Here is a 15,906-nt window from a genome sequence, read left to right on the forward strand (position 1 = left end):
TTCAAGAGTATATAAAAGACTTATGTAATGTAAGGACGTGACTTAAGACTGGAACGTCTCAGACATTATGTCAGGTATAGGCGCAATGTGTCGCCTTGTCTGACTGCAGATATCACAGTGTAGCACCCAGCTAGAGATGTAGAAAGCGTAGATCTGCAGGTGGAATGTAAAGTTACAATGATAACATTGCCCGGAGTCCTGACATTCTGCACCTCTACAATAAAGTTGCCAAACTATGCGTAAGTAAGTGCTACACTGTGCCGGAATAATAGGCGCAAAGTAAGATAAGAAATCTCACTCCTGTTGCATCAGATTGAAATTGAACTGGATTGAACCCAAATTTTCCAAAAGACCTCAAATGGAATCCAAAACTTTTGGGGTTCAATATAAGTAGAGGCTTAGGGGAGGTCGCTGTGTATCCCTAGACTTACTTAAACTTGCCAACTCTTCTGGAACATCTAGGAGGCTGCCTAAAGGAGGACTCCCTGAAGAATAGGAGTCCTGGACCCTCCCAAATCTCCTGGACCCAGTGGAGTAATCCCACATCCACCAGGGTCTATCTGACATGTTATGGGTACATTATGTGGTGTTTGCATCCTAAAAAAGCAGTGCCTGTTGCAAAATTTGATATGGCATGCACATAAAGTCAGTGTGTCTCACCCAAAAGGGGGCAGGGCCATGACAATAGGGGTGTGGTCTCACAAATGCATTTTCACGCGTTCCTCTTGCTAAGTGGTGGCCAGAATGCACCACACCATCACTACTATCCAACGGTGCTAAACTCATAGTCAAACTAATACAGACACCAAATACTATAGATACAACCATAGCGTTCCCAAATAATACCGCCATGGTAGCGTCATACAGGGTAATAGTGAAAATAGACTGTCCTCTAAAAGGAAGAAAACTGTCTCTCCAATGCCGTGGACACTGAGGACCATCCATGGACCTCTTACCTCTCCACAGGTAACATCACCCCGGTCAAGATAACAAATGTAAATCTCGGTGCCCAGAAATCCGTGAAATGACTTAACATTGGAAAATGGCCGCCCGGCTGCCTACTGTGCGCTCCGGCACGCTGACGTCCTTAGGTTTAATTTTCCACTATCTTTCATCACTTTTTCTCCCGACTCGCTGGAAAACAAGGCAATTGGGAGCCAAAATGGCAAAGGAAATGACAGCGCAGATGGGTTGTGATAAGTGGAGGAAAACACAATACTCTTGTAATTAGAGTTCCAGAAATCTCGGCTATTCACTAACCTGCGGGTTACTGGGATAAATTGCTGCGCTGCATCTATTTATATCCGAGTCCGAGAAACCACAAGAAGAAGTGTGGCTTATACAGTTATTTACTGCAAGATCTAATCCCGGGACCCTGGAAGATGCTCAAAAAATAAGGAAGATGCAGGAAATTTGTGATCTGATATTGAGTAATTGGACTGTTACTGTAGGGGGTGAAGAGGCTGCGCTGGCCTCCTGGCCCTGGATCATGACTGATGGAAGAATGGCTGTATCTAATATGGGATGTGACATTTTTGGGGCCTTGTTACATTGGGGTACCAGAATGTTATCCTTTATGAAGATCATTCCAGCCTTGCTCATGGATAACACTCATGCCTTGCCCCTTTGGACTCTTCACCTGGTACCAGTTGTTCCACTCCTGATTATTGGATCCATTTCTGGTCAGTTGCATGCTGACTACTCTCTTGGTGAGGACCCTTGGATCTGTCCCTATCCGTGCCGCTACCACCACCAATCCATGACTGTTCTGGGGACAGCAACCTGCCGTCCATACCTCCAAATGGATGATGGTCTATAGAATCCACATCTTTGATACAAAACTAACAAACCCACTAACATAACAACCATGTAACCATGACAAGGCCTCTACGTCTGGAAGAGAATTGGTTTCACCATAGTCATAGGTGGGATTCTTCACAGTAAGAGCGTGAGAATGGAAATGACTGCCATAGGATGTATGATGGCTGATGACTTGCTCGAGAGGGTACAGGAAAAATATCATATACTATGGCAATTAGAATTTTGGGATACAATGTTGATGATTCTGGTTGTCATATTTGGACTTGGGAAGAAAAGTTCTATAAGGGGAAAATTGCTGTCCGACTTATGTTTTTTGTCTTCCTTTGGATCAACAGAGAAGGTTTATAAGTTGAACTTGATGGACTTCTGTCTTGATCCAACCTTATCAACTGTGTGACTACATGGATCAAACAGAAGAGAGCAAGGACATGGAAGGACATACGCTCAGCAGGAGGACAATTCTGGGTAAATAGGACATCACACCTGATGTCACCTTCAAGCACCAGTTGACTTAGGAACCCAATGCAGTAGAAGAGCCAAACCCGAATCCAGAAGAAACACAACGGAAGACAGGAGATGGAGAAGAAGAGGTTAAAGTAAAGAGGTCTGCTTAGCAAACAAACACATCCTTCATCAGTATAGAAATCGTCTTACCCAGATGGGGCCCCGGAGCCTGGTGAGATGTGTAATGATACAATAAATTCACATGGCCAAGATGTGCAACAGGCAAGACCGAAAACGTGAAATTTGGATTCCTACCAAGGAGATGCTATGACTTATTAAAATCTACAATATGGTTATTATTCCATGATATTTCGTCTACCCCATGCACATGTGCTGCCCGTGGAATTGGGATATATATATATGTTTTAAGTAGGAAAAGCCAAAACGTTGCGAATCATAAGAAAATTAACCACTGCATCGAATGAATCAATTTACAGACATACAATAAGAAGATAGAACTACAAAAGAAACAATATGGCCGTTGTCCCAGCCCAACGCTACCAACAACCCAACACTGGAACTGGGAACCGGCCCTTGGGGCAGATGAGGTTCGGCAACGACCCTGATGCTTGAAACAGTAAAATAGTGACCATTATGTCCTCTATGACAGGTGCCCAAATAAGATTAGGACAAAATGTAGTAGATACGGGTATTTCAATGTCACCGTTACCCTACGTGGAGTGCGGTGTCATAACTATTAGTATGGAGCTCCCTGAGGTGCACTAGGTATTATAACTGTTACAGGGATTATCTACTTTCCACAAATCATTGTTCAGGACACTTAGGGGTCGCTATTACTACCCTCCATCATGTCCTAGGCAGCAGGGGACAGTAAGGATGGCAGAATGATGGAAACGTAAGGGGAAGTCATCATGGTGGTCTGGGCTGGGAGGAGAAGACAAGGAGAGAGAACAACTACATCCCGAGACAGCCCTTGTATGAGTGTGTACGGTATATACAGATATAGGCATAGTCCGCTGAAGGCGCTATCTTTCATTTTAGTCAATGGAAAAATTTTGGAAGGGGAAAACGAGGCAGCCAATGGAGGAGGGGCAGGAGGGGCAGAACACTGCTATGTAGGAAAGTGGGACAATGGTGATGTAAGTAGAGAAGGGAAGTGGGTAGACAGTGGATAAGGGTAGGGTAATGGGGCAATGCTTCTGCCACTGGTGCTGAACTGAGATATTTGGTTTACACTTCCAGGGGAGTATTTTGTGTTGTGCTTTGTAATGGTCCTGGGCTGCAGTACCAGCCCCAGCCACTATACAGAACAGAGAGCCAACTGCTTTTGGCTACATACACTCTATAGTGCACAGACAGACCCCCGAACGGCTGATCCATGGGGGGGGGGGGGGGTCGACTGTCAAAGTCCCACCAATGAAAAATTATGGACTTGCCATAAATTATAAGAAAACCATGGCCACCTCCTAACACGCGGGCTCTGCAGTGAATTTGTTGGGTTCTGCTCAATGTTATTTGCTTGAAAGCCAAGTCTATGTGACCTGCCAATCACGGCAACAATTTTTTTTTTCGTATAAAAAATAATCCCCATTGTGCTGCCCGGTAGCTGTCTGAATACTGACGTAGAGAGGGAAGCCCCATATAAAACATCTGCGGCGAAAATCCTCTTGTCTGGACGGAAACAATCAATTTCAGAGATGACACGGCCGCGGTATGTCAGGCTTCTCCCAGCTAAACGATTTGAGAAAATGTGTCTCACCTGCACATCACTGCTCAAATCTATTTCATCTTAATGTCCAGAGAGAGATTTCAATTCATCACAGTATAAATCAGCATTCAGCAGTCGGAGCGCAGCTCCTGACACCAGAGGACGGCAGCGACCAGGAGATCGAAGACGGTAACACAACTCAGGACTGCTTCATATAGAGAGTATACAGAGGAAGGAGGGCCAAGCTACATGGCTTAACACTATACGGACATGATTAGGATGAGTACAGCCGTCCCCTGAAATACTCTGTGCTGCTGGAGACACTGCTCCATCATGACGTTGCCCCTGTCACAAGCAGCTCCATCCTTACTAAAATCATCATGAGTAGAAAGCTCATAAAATCAGGGACACTACACTTTGTTGGGATGGGTGAACCCAGTTCGTTATGAAATTTACAAAAATTCTGGGTTCGGCCAAAGTTGATTATTGTACTCCGGGACCAGAGAGGGGTGTGCAAAAATAAAAACACTCACTTGCCCTTTCTGGGATAGACTGGTGTACTGGTCTTCTGGTCCCAGATCATCTTGTGGGGGTCATTGACATCATTAGGATGTCTTTGGACTTTGGCATTGTATTGCCAAACCATGTTGACACCCTCAAATGATCACTGAGGCCCAATCACAGGTCTCAGTGGTGCCCTGGGGCCAGTGATGGTGATGTCCCCCAGGGGACCTGCTGAAACCCAACTATAGACCTCAGACCTGGGGACCAAAAGACAAGGTGGACAACCAAGAAGGAGACTGGAAGACAGTAGGATACTGTAGAGTAGAGGTTAGGATGTGATGTGACCCTACCTCCTCCAGATGTACCAGGAAGGTGACGTTCTGCCCGCTCTGCGCCCCCAGTTTGCCATCACTCGTGGTAAGCTGCAATCCTTGAGGAGCTTTTCCTAAACATTCCTGGGGTTTGGGAGAATACTGCTCCCGTAATCCGTCCGTGCAGTTATTGGACACAATCCGCCGATATCTGCAAAGTCCCAACAGAAATATCAACCCATATTGAATAAAATATTAACCAGATATTATAAATCTACACCTATAGACATCGTAACATCAACACTTGTCCCTAGTGTCATACAGGTCAAATATATAATGTCTGGGATACAAGTCTATCCTATGATAAGATACTAAAACTAGGTGGACCATGTGGTCTTCCTCTGCTGTCAATCGTCAATATTTCGTTGTTGCCATCAAGCTGGATGGAATTTTCCTTTTCTATGTTGCATCCTAATATATACAATGTAACAATGTAATTGTAACTAAACCCAATAATAAAGTAAGGATCTATGAAGGATGCGGGATCTTACCCACTGCTCTTGAGATAGCTCTGACCCTGACTGCAATCTTTTGAAACGGACGTTGGATTAAACCAGAAGGCGGGGGTGCACTGGTTCTTCCCTTGTCTCTCATAGCCATAGTCACTGAAAAAAAAAAAAGAAAGGTATTAAAAGTGTCATAAAAAATTAGCTCCTCCCACTAAATGACTACTGACACATTGTATCACGTCCAAAAAACACACCTCGGAATTCTAAAGGTTCTGAAATATTGTTGCAAAATTTTTTAGCTCATATCTACAAAGATGTGCTGGATTATCAAACAGGTCATAAAAAAGTATAAACCCCCTTCTAATAAGTAACATGACTTGTAGAAAAACTGACCCAAAGAAAATTCTACCTTGGCGTCCACTGCTCCGACTTGTGAAATTATGTAGCAAAATTTTATGATGAATTTTTGGATTATTGGATTTTAAAAAAAATCACTTATCAATAAAGACTGTTAACATTCTGGTAGCTTGAGTTTCTCCTGGTAGATGGATGGGTTTGGGCTTTGTTCTATCACAAATAGAAATCCACAGAAAGACAGAACATGGGACATCATGGCACATTGTGTCATAATATGTTATCTCTAGATCTGGCTTTTTTTCCCAGATATGGCATCCTCCATTCTTCCATGTTAAGTTTCCTTTAGATTGTGCACCATGGATTTCAAGGTTCAGGGCACAAGAGCATTAACAATATTGGGCAGCCAGTAGAACAGGGGTCAAGGTCTGGTTTCAACATTATGAGGGCCCATTAAGACCTTCTGGACCAAAGGTGGTAGCTCATTTATTCATAGAACTTGCTTTGTTGTCTTGGAATGCCATCACGATAAATTATTTCCCAACAGGTCAATTCTCAAAAATATGGTATCTTTGTATTCCAAAGCTCTAACATTCTCATTTATTGACCCAAACCATGAAAGTCTTGTGTAGGTTCATTGCTCCACAAGTTGGGTTTTCAATAACATTTGCCAATTCAGAGAATTCAAGATATCCTGCCTCATAATCTCAGGCTCGTGCCCATGTGGTCAACCATGAAAACCAATTTATGAAGACTTTATGAGGGCTCGTGAGGTCCTTCTGGACCAAATTTGGTAGAATCTTGCTTTGTGACTTGCAATATCAAGAAGAACGAAGAAGGTTCTTCCATCAAGCTGTGGCAGTAAGGTTGGAAGAGTGCAATTCTAAAATATCCCAGAGCTGTGAAATTTCCAATTTATTGAAAGCCTCGTCTTGGTTCATCACCCCACAAAATGGGTTTTCCTCACTGTAGTCCAAGAACAATTGCCACTTCTGCAAACTCATGGTATTGTGCAATGTAATATCAGGCTTGTGTCCATTTTTTCAACCAATTTATGAAGACTGGTATGGTACCTTTGTAATACCACTTGAGGTCCTTCTTTGTGCCTTGGGACATGATCCCAATGAACCAAGGAAGGTTCTTCTCCTCTCAAACCATGGAGGAAGGTTAGAAGAGTGCACAACTCCAAAATAGATTCCAAAGCTCTAAAATGTCTCCTTGTGGGACCAAACCATAAACAGCATTGTCTTGGTTCATCACTCCACAAAATGGGTTCTCATTACTGTGGTCCAGTAACGTTTCAACAAACTCATGGTGTTGTGCTCAGTCATCTCAGTCTCGCGTCCATTTGGTCAACCATGGGAAAACAATTTATGAAGCTCCCAAGCAACACTGCAAACCCTGATGAAGTGTGTCATCTCTTGATAGATCCATATTGAGTGTCCTCGGTTGGATGCTTTCCACTGTTAATGTTTGACTTGGAGGTTTCATGGTTGTAGACAACACTATGAATCCCTTCAATACCCTGGACACCTTTGCATGCAACAGATCACCAAGGAGGTCTCCATTGCCTCCTTCGCCACCCTAGACCACCAGGGATGTTACCTATTGCTTGATGATTTCAAAAATGACAATATGAGAAGGTGTACTTTTTGGATTCATTGGTGGACGGAGAGACCTATGTCCGCCGGAGTAATGGGTCCGTGTGGTTCATAACCCATTCGATGTGATGTCATGGCTCCAGCTAGAAACATTTCCATTCCGCATCTTCTAAGAAGTATTTTGAAAACTGCGACGTGCTTCAGCCTACACCGAAACCCAAAAGTTCAATCATCTTCTTTTTCCAGCCTTTACATTAAATAAAATGTCTGTGCACGCTTTCTTAGCCTCTCATCATAAAACGTGCCTGCGGGCGACATGCTGATTAAAAAGTCTTCACTAACTCTACTTTACAGTATGAAAGACTCACATTAATATTTCACCAAATTAAAAACAACGTTTCCGTGTCCCCTTAAGGATGGACTCATGTTCATTAAGCGTTCTTAAATGTATATTAAACCGAACAGTGTTCTCCAGACTCCGCTCCGGCAACGTCTCCGTCTTAAAGGGCAACTAATGAAGATAAGCAGTACGTGTCAGGCGGCTGGGCGGAAGCCTTTCCTATAATAGTGCTTTAGGAACGTTGGCTACCTAAGGGTCCCGGAATTATGGCCAACAATGTCTAGAGTCCACGTGGACAGGAGGCTCCAGAACTGCTACCAATGTGACCTTCCAACATGGCTGACCGATATGTTACTGGAATACCCTTCAGGTCCATCCTTTTGCAGGACTCATCTCTCCACCGATTTTAAGCAAATTGGGGACGGAGAGGTTCAAACACTGGAGGTAAGGGTCAACGCGAGGAAAAAATCAGCTTCAGGAGTTAGAAAATGTTTTTTTGAAGCAGTTTTTGGAGCATTTTTTGAGTCTTTTTTAGTTTTTAGTTTATTTCCTCCATCACAGTGTGTGGACCTTGAAAAAAACTCTAGGTTTTTACCAATTCCGCCCTGTGGATTTTCCGCCTACCATTGACCGCGTTGGTTTTTGCAGGCAGATTCCACCCGAAGAAAATTTGTTTCCGCCAGTGGAAAAATAAAGCGAGCCGAACACATAGAACTCATAGACGTTTTTTTTCCACGTGGATTCAGTGCCAAAATCAGCGCCCAAAAATCTGCGTGCATTGACCTTAACTCTGTTTTCAGCCATTACATTGTACTCAAGTTTTTACCATAAGGACTGTGAACGGAAGTCAAAGATTTCTGGCTACTAATTTGAATCTGACGGTGCGATGATGACAGACACCCCCCGAAAATAATGACCTAGCTATTATACAGTAATGGAGTCCCTTGGAGGGCATTGTTTGGGATACATCGTGGTACATTGTCCGCCCCGCACCTTAGCCCTCTAGGCTTTGTGAAGACACTGGACAAGCAGAGCGTGTGAGACAGATGTGAAGACAGGAAAGCCGAGGCGACAAGAAAATAAGAATTTGGGAAGATTCTTGGCCCAATCTGTAGATTTCAACAGATACATTTTGAGCAAAAATAGAGTTTGGAAGACGTAACCTTTAACTCCTTCTCATCTCCAGAATCAGATTTTTATCAGCAATATAAATTGGACGATTTCTTATTACAATGTACTGACCACTCAAAGTCCCAGTGTGAGCAGAGGCAAGGCTCGGTGATTGTCCTCAGATAGTCCTTCCCCAGCAGACACTTAGACCCCGGTCTCCGCTTTCGATATGTTTTCCTCTCTCCCATCACACAGAAATCCCTCTGAAAACACAAAATGAAAACAACACATTAAAGTCAAAGTGAAATAGTCCATAATGGAGTTGCGTATTGTAAGTCCGCCGAGCGCAGGATTCATAGGATAGAGTCTTCTGAAATGTTACCAAGATTACATGTTATTTCCTAGAAGTGAACACAATCCACCTCTGACATTTCCTTCTTCATGACCAGCAAGCTTCACCGAAGACTAGACAGTCACATATAGAGATCCTCGGAGTCCTGCGACTTGTGCACAAGATGGAGAACCTTAAAGGGAACCTGTCAGGGCAATCAATGACCCAGAGGTCCTTATGGACAAGGGGCTTAGTTCTATATGAGTGGAGGGGGGGAGCAGGACTCACAGGCTTTCTATATGAGTGGTGGGGGGAGGGGGAGCAGGACTCACAAGCTCTATATGAGTGGTGGGGGGAGCAGGACTCACAGGCTCTCTATATGAGTGGTGGGGGGGCAGGACTCACAGGCTTTCTATATGAGTGGGGGAGGGGAGCAGGACTCACAGGCTCTATATGAGTGGTGGGGGGAGCAGGACTCACAGGCTTTCTATATGAGTGGTGGGGGGAGCAGGACTCACAGGCTCTATATGAGTGGTGGGGGGAGCAGGACTCACAGGCTTTCTATATGAGTGGTGGGGGGAGCAGGACTCACAGGCTGTCTATATGAGTGGTGGGAGGAGCAGGACTCACAGGCTTTCTATATGAGTGGTGGGAGAGCAGGATTCACAGGCTTTCTATATGAGTGGTGGGGGGAGCAGGACTCACAGGCTTTCTATATGAGTGGTGGGAGCAGGACTCACAGGCTCTATATGAGTGGTGGGGGGAGCAGGACTCACAGGCTTTCTATATTAGTGGTGGGGGGAGCAGGACTCACAGGCTTTCTATATGAGTGGTGGGGGGAGCAGGACTCACAGGCTTTCTATATGAGTGGTGGGAGAGCAGGACTCACAGGCTTTCTATATGAGTGGTGGGGGGAGCAGGACTCACAGGCTTTCTATATGAGTGGTGGGAGAGCAGGACTCACAGGCTTTCTATATTAGTGGTGGGAGAGCAGGACTCACAGGCTTTCTATATGAGTGGTGGGGGGAGCAGGACTCACAGGCTTTCTATATGAGTGGTGGGGGGAGCAGGACTCACAGGCTTTCTATATGAGTAGTGGGGGGAGCAGGACTCACAGGCTTTCTATATCAGTGGGGCAGGACTCACAGGCTCTATATGAGTGGTGGGGGGAGCAGGACTCACAGGCTTTCTATATGAGTGGTGGGGGGAGCAGGACTCACAGGCTTTCTATATGAGTGGTGGGGGGAGCAGGACTCACAGGCTCTCTATATGAGTGGTGGGGGAAGCAGCACTCACAGGCTTTCTATATGAGTGGTGGGGGGAGCAGGACTCCCAGGCTTTCTATATGAGTGGTGGGGGGAGCAGGACTCACAGGCTCTATATATGAGTGGTGGGAGGAGCAGGACTCACAGGCTTTCTATATGAGTGGTGGGGGGAGCAGGACTCACAGGCTTTCTATATGAGTGGTGGGGGAGCAGGACTCACAGGCTTTCTATATGAGTGGTGGGAGGAGCAGGACTCACAGGCTTTCTATATGAGTGGTGGGGGGAGCAGGACTCACAGGCTTTCTATATGAGTGGTGGGGGAGCAGGACTCACAGGCTTTATATATGAGTGGTGGGGGGAGCAGGACTCCCAGGCTTTCTATTTGAGTGGTGGGGGGAGCAGGACTCACAGGCTTTCTATATGAGTGGTGGGGGAGCAGGACTCACAGGCTTTCTATATGAGTGGTGGGAGGAGCAGGACTCACAGGCTTTCTATATGAGTGGTGGGGGGAGCAGGACTCACAGGCTTTCTATATGAGTGGTGGGGGAGCAGGACTCACAGGCTTTATATATGAGTGGTGGGGGGAGCAGGACTCCCAGGCTTTCTATATGAGTGGTGGGGGGAGCAGGACTCCCAGGCTTTCTATATGAGTGGTGGGAGGAGCAGGACTCACAGGCTTTCTATATGAGTGGTGGGGGAGCAGGACTCACAGGCTTTCTATATGAGTGGTGGGGGAAGCAGGACTCACAGGCTTTCTATACAAGTGGGGCAGGACTCACAGGGTTTCTCTATGAGTGGTGGGGGAGCAGGACTCACAGGCTTTCCAAGTCTGACTCCACCCAAGACTGGCCCTGACTCCACCCAAGACTGGCCCTGACTCCACCCAAGACTGGCTCTGACCCCACATAAGACCGGCCCTGACTCCGAATCCACAGCCCCATCCATGAACTCCATATGACCTATCAGGGGCTGATCTTAAATTGGGGGCAGAACAATTTTTATGTGCAAAGCCCCCTCATTATATTAATCCTCTTTCTGACTTTTTTCTCCCTGCTATATTTTTCGCCTCCGATCATGAAAGGTTAAATGAATATTTTACTATCTTAATCCTCGGCAGCTGTAATAACATTTCTGCGAGAGAAGAAAGTGGGCGGAATCAATAGAACACAGATAAACCGACTTCCTTCGGGGAGAACACCTACGCTGCTTTTAATTGAGGGATAATTATGGAGCCGCTGGCTTCTTGTTTAGGTTACAGGCAGGAGATGAGGAGCCTTTAATCCTACAATCTGTGCAAAAGTCAATGCAAGGAAATCTACATCTGCATAGACCCGGGAGAATGAAACCCCCGGGAGGTGTTTCCCGGACTCTCGAATTATCGCCGATTTTATAAATATAGCACTCCTACAATTGAGAGTAAATAGAAATATTCTGCGGCTTTCTAACATCACGGACGTTTCATTTCTTTGCCATTTTTAACATATATATTTAGAGACTTAAAACTTAACCAAGTCCTGGGGTTGTAACAGAGGATTAGTGTAGGTACGAAGTAGCTTAGCATCAGAATTGCTGTCTTTGATATAAAGTTGAGTCAGTGATCGGCTGATCGCTCTGAGATCGACAGATCATGAATTTACCCTGCAGTGACCACTACAGGTGCAATAGGGTATTACATGCCACCTATTTAGATCCAGCTAAGGACACAATGTTGCATAAACAAACACAAATACTCCTTGTTAGAATCGTCTCTGTCCTTACGGAGTTAATGACCTTCTCGAGGAGACTTGAGGGATTTTCTATGTCACGGCTTCAGCTTATAGGTTAATGGCAGTAAAAGATCCCCGTCCTCATAGTCTATAGGCGAGTTTCGAGATCTCGGACGTTTATCCAGCTCCTAATTGTGCCATTTACCTTCAGTTTCCCACAAGAGCAAAAAAAAAGTCTGAATTACATTTATTTAAGAAATCCCTTCGAGCCGGAAGGTTCTCGGCGGATACAAATCGATAGCTTGTGTTTGTTTCTTATTTAGTATTAACGAGTGGATTATGATTAATGGTAACGCGCTAATGCGGAATATCAATACGTCACACGATGATACGCTACAAGGTGCTAAATGATCTTGGAAAGGCCGATATAGATCAGCCGGGAGACTAATATTAATGGGGCTGAAGTCGGCAGAATCCTTACAGCACATCCACTCTACTATGTATTCTTTATATTATACTGAACATTCTCATGAAGTTTCAAAGAACCCCAGAGTTCTGTGATATGTTACTTGGGATATATTGCAATGTAGGGAAGCAGCACATCATGGGGGGGAACAAGAAGATCCTGGCCATGAGTTCAAAATCTGCACTGCCTACTAGGTGCCATATATATATATATATATATATATATATATATATACAGTCCTATGAAAAAGTTTGGGCACCCCTATTAATCTTAATCATTTTTAGTTCTAAATATTTTGGTATTTGCAACAGCCATTTCAGTTTGATATATCTAATAACTGATGGACACAGTAATATTTCAGGATTGAAATGAGGTTTATTGTACTAACAGAAAATGTGCAATATGCATTAAACCAAAATTTGACCGGTGCAAAAGTATGGGCACCTCAACAGAAAAGTGGCATTAATATTTAGCAGATCCTCCTTTTGCAAAGATAACAGCCTCTAGTCGCTTCCTGTAGCTTTTAATCAGTTCCTGGATCCTGGATGAAGGGATTTTGGACCATTTCTTTCTACAAAACAATTCAAGTTCAGTTCAGTTTGATGGTCGCCGAACATGGACAGCCCGCTCTCAAATGATCTGAAAACAAAGATTGTTCAACATAGTTGTTCAGGGGAAGGATACAAAACGTTGTCTCAGAGATGTAACCTGTCAGTTTCCACTGTGAGGAACATAGTAAGGAAATGGAAGACCACAGGGACAGTTCTTGTTAAGCCCAGAAGTGGCAGGCCAAGAAAAATATCAGAAAGGCAGAGAAGAAGAATGGTGAGAACAGTCAAGGACAATCCACAGACCACCTCCAAAGAGCTGCAGCATCATCTTGCTGCAGATGGTGTCACTGAGCATCGGTCAACTATACAGCGCACTTTGCACAAGGAGAAGCTGTATGGGAGAGTGATGAGAAAGAAGCCGTTTCTGCACGTACGCCACAAATAGAGTTGCCTGAGGTATGAAAAAGCACATTTGGACAAGGCAGCTTCATTTTGGAAACAAAAATTGAGTTGTTTGGTTATAAAAAAAAAAGGCGTTATGCATGGCGTCCAAAAAGAAACAGCATTCCAAGAAAAACACATGCTACCCACTGTAAAATTTGGTGGAGGTTCCATCATGCTTTGGGGCTGTGTGGCCAATGCCGGCACCAGGAATCTTGTTAAAGTTGAGGGTCGCATGGATTCCACTCAGTATCAGCAGATTCTTGAGAATAATGTTCAAGAATCAGTGACGAAGTTGAAGTTACACCGGGGATGGATATTTCAGCAAGACAATGATCCAAAACACCGCTCCAAATCCTCAGGCATTCATGCAGAGGAACAATTACAATGTTCTGGAATGGCCATCCCAGTCCCCAGACCTGAATATCATTGAACATCTGTGGGATGATTTGAAGCGGGCTGTCCATGCTCGGTGACCATCTAACTTAACTGAACTTGAATTGTTTGTCCAAAATACCTTTATCCAGGATCCAGGAACTGATTAAAAGCTACAGGAAGCGACTAGAGGCTGTTATCTTTGCAAAAGGAGGATCTACTAAATATTAATGTCACTTTTCTGTTGAGGTGCCCATACTTTTGCACTGGTCAAATTTTGGTTTAATGCATATTGCACATTTTCTGTTAGTACAATAAACCTCATTTCAATCCTGAAATATTACTGTGTCCATCAGTTATTAGATATATCAAACTGAAATGGCTGTTGCAAACACCAAAATATTTAGAACTAAAAATGATTAAGATTAATAGGGGTGCCCAAACTTTTTCATAGGACTGTGTATATATATATATATATATATATATATATATATATATATATATATATACTAGTGTTACAAAGGTCAGACCCCTCACATACCATGACCCTGGTGCCACTGCTGCCCCTCATGACACCCCGGGTCTTCTTCACCTTACAGAACTGTGCAGGATCTCTGTGAATTGTCCTAACCTTACTCATTAATAAAAACCCATCAGGAGTAGTACAGTAAAGTAAAGGGAGGGGTAGGAGGGAGATGTAGCTGCAGTTTCTATGTCTGTGTATGAGGCTGCATGCTGTGAGAGGGGATGGGGAGCAGAAGGAGCTGCTGATATACACTTTATAGTCCTTTAACAGTCAACATTTGTTTGATATTCTTTACATACAATTATCATGAAATCATCAAATCAGAAAATAGATGACAAGTAATCCATATGAAATGGATGGATGGATAGGAGACAGATAGATAGATAGATAGATAGATAGATAGATAGATAGATAGGAGATAGATAGGAGATAGGTAGATAGATAGATAGATAGATAGATAAATAGATAGGAGATAGATAGATAGATAGATAGATAGATAGATAGATAGATAGATAGGAGATAGATAGATAGATAGATAGATAGATAGGAGATAGGTAGATAGATAGATAGGAGATAGATAGATAGGAGATAGATAGGAGATAGATAGATAGATAGATAGATAGATAGATAGATAGATAGATAGGTAGATAGATAGATAGATAGATAGATAGATAGATAGATAGATAGATAGGTAGGAGATAGATAGATAGATAGATAGATAGATAGATAGATAGATAGATAGGAGATAGATAGATAGGAGATAGATAGATAGATAGATAGATAGATAGATAGATAGATAGGAGATAGGTAGACAGATAGATAGATAGATAGGAGATAGATAGATAGATAGATAGATAGATAGATAGGAGATAGATAGATAGATAGATAGGAGATAGATAGATAGATAGATAGATAGATAGATAGATAGATAGGAGATAGATAGATAGATAGATAGATAGATAGATAGATAGATAGATAGGAGATAGATAGATAGATAGATAGATAGATAGATAGATAGATAGGAGATAGATAGATAGATAGATAGATAGATAGGAGATAGATAGATAGATAGATAGATAGATAGATAGATAGGAGATAGATAGATAGATAGATAGATAGATAGATAGATAGGAGATAGATAGATAGATAGATAGGAGATAGATAGATAGATAGATAGATAGATAGATAGATAGATAGATAGATAGGAGATAGATAGATAGATAGATAGATAGGAGATAGATAGATAGATAGGAGATAGATAGATAGATAGATAGATAGATAGATAGATAGATAGGAGATAGATAGATAGATAGATAGATAGATAGATAGATAGATAGATAGATGATATACGGTATAGTATCACCTGGTTGTGTAAGTGCCAACTTTCAAAGTCATTTTCATTGCACTTCCTTCCAAAAATGGACTTATAATCCACCTTCACCAGTTGCCATTCTGAGAGAAGACTAAAGTGCCCAAAGACCCTGTTATGAGAAAGCAGAGACATCATTAAGGTCGGAGCCGC

The 15,906-nt window shown here is 43.3% G+C and overlaps 1 protein-coding gene across 1 annotated transcript in view; it reads right to left on the reverse strand.

The window, feature by feature from the left end:
• SORCS3 (sortilin related VPS10 domain containing receptor 3) overlaps positions 1-15,906 on the reverse strand; it is a 329,278-nt gene that overhangs the window by 25,384 nt on the left and 287,988 nt on the right. Inside the window, exons 15-18 of the mRNA XM_075287996.1 lie at positions 15,748-15,865; positions 8,856-8,986; positions 5,361-5,474; positions 4,849-5,020 (exon numbers count right to left, since the gene is read on the reverse strand). Of these exons, the coding sequence (XP_075144097.1) occupies positions 4,849-5,020; positions 5,361-5,474; positions 8,856-8,986; positions 15,748-15,865 (535 nt within the window). The remainder of the gene's footprint in view (positions 1-4,848; positions 5,021-5,360; positions 5,475-8,855; positions 8,987-15,747; positions 15,866-15,906) is intronic.

This window comes from Leptodactylus fuscus, chromosome 10, assembly GCF_031893055.1.
Source record: "Leptodactylus fuscus isolate aLepFus1 chromosome 10, aLepFus1.hap2, whole genome shotgun sequence".
Classification (NCBI taxonomy): Eukaryota; Metazoa; Chordata; class Amphibia; order Anura; family Leptodactylidae; genus Leptodactylus; species Leptodactylus fuscus.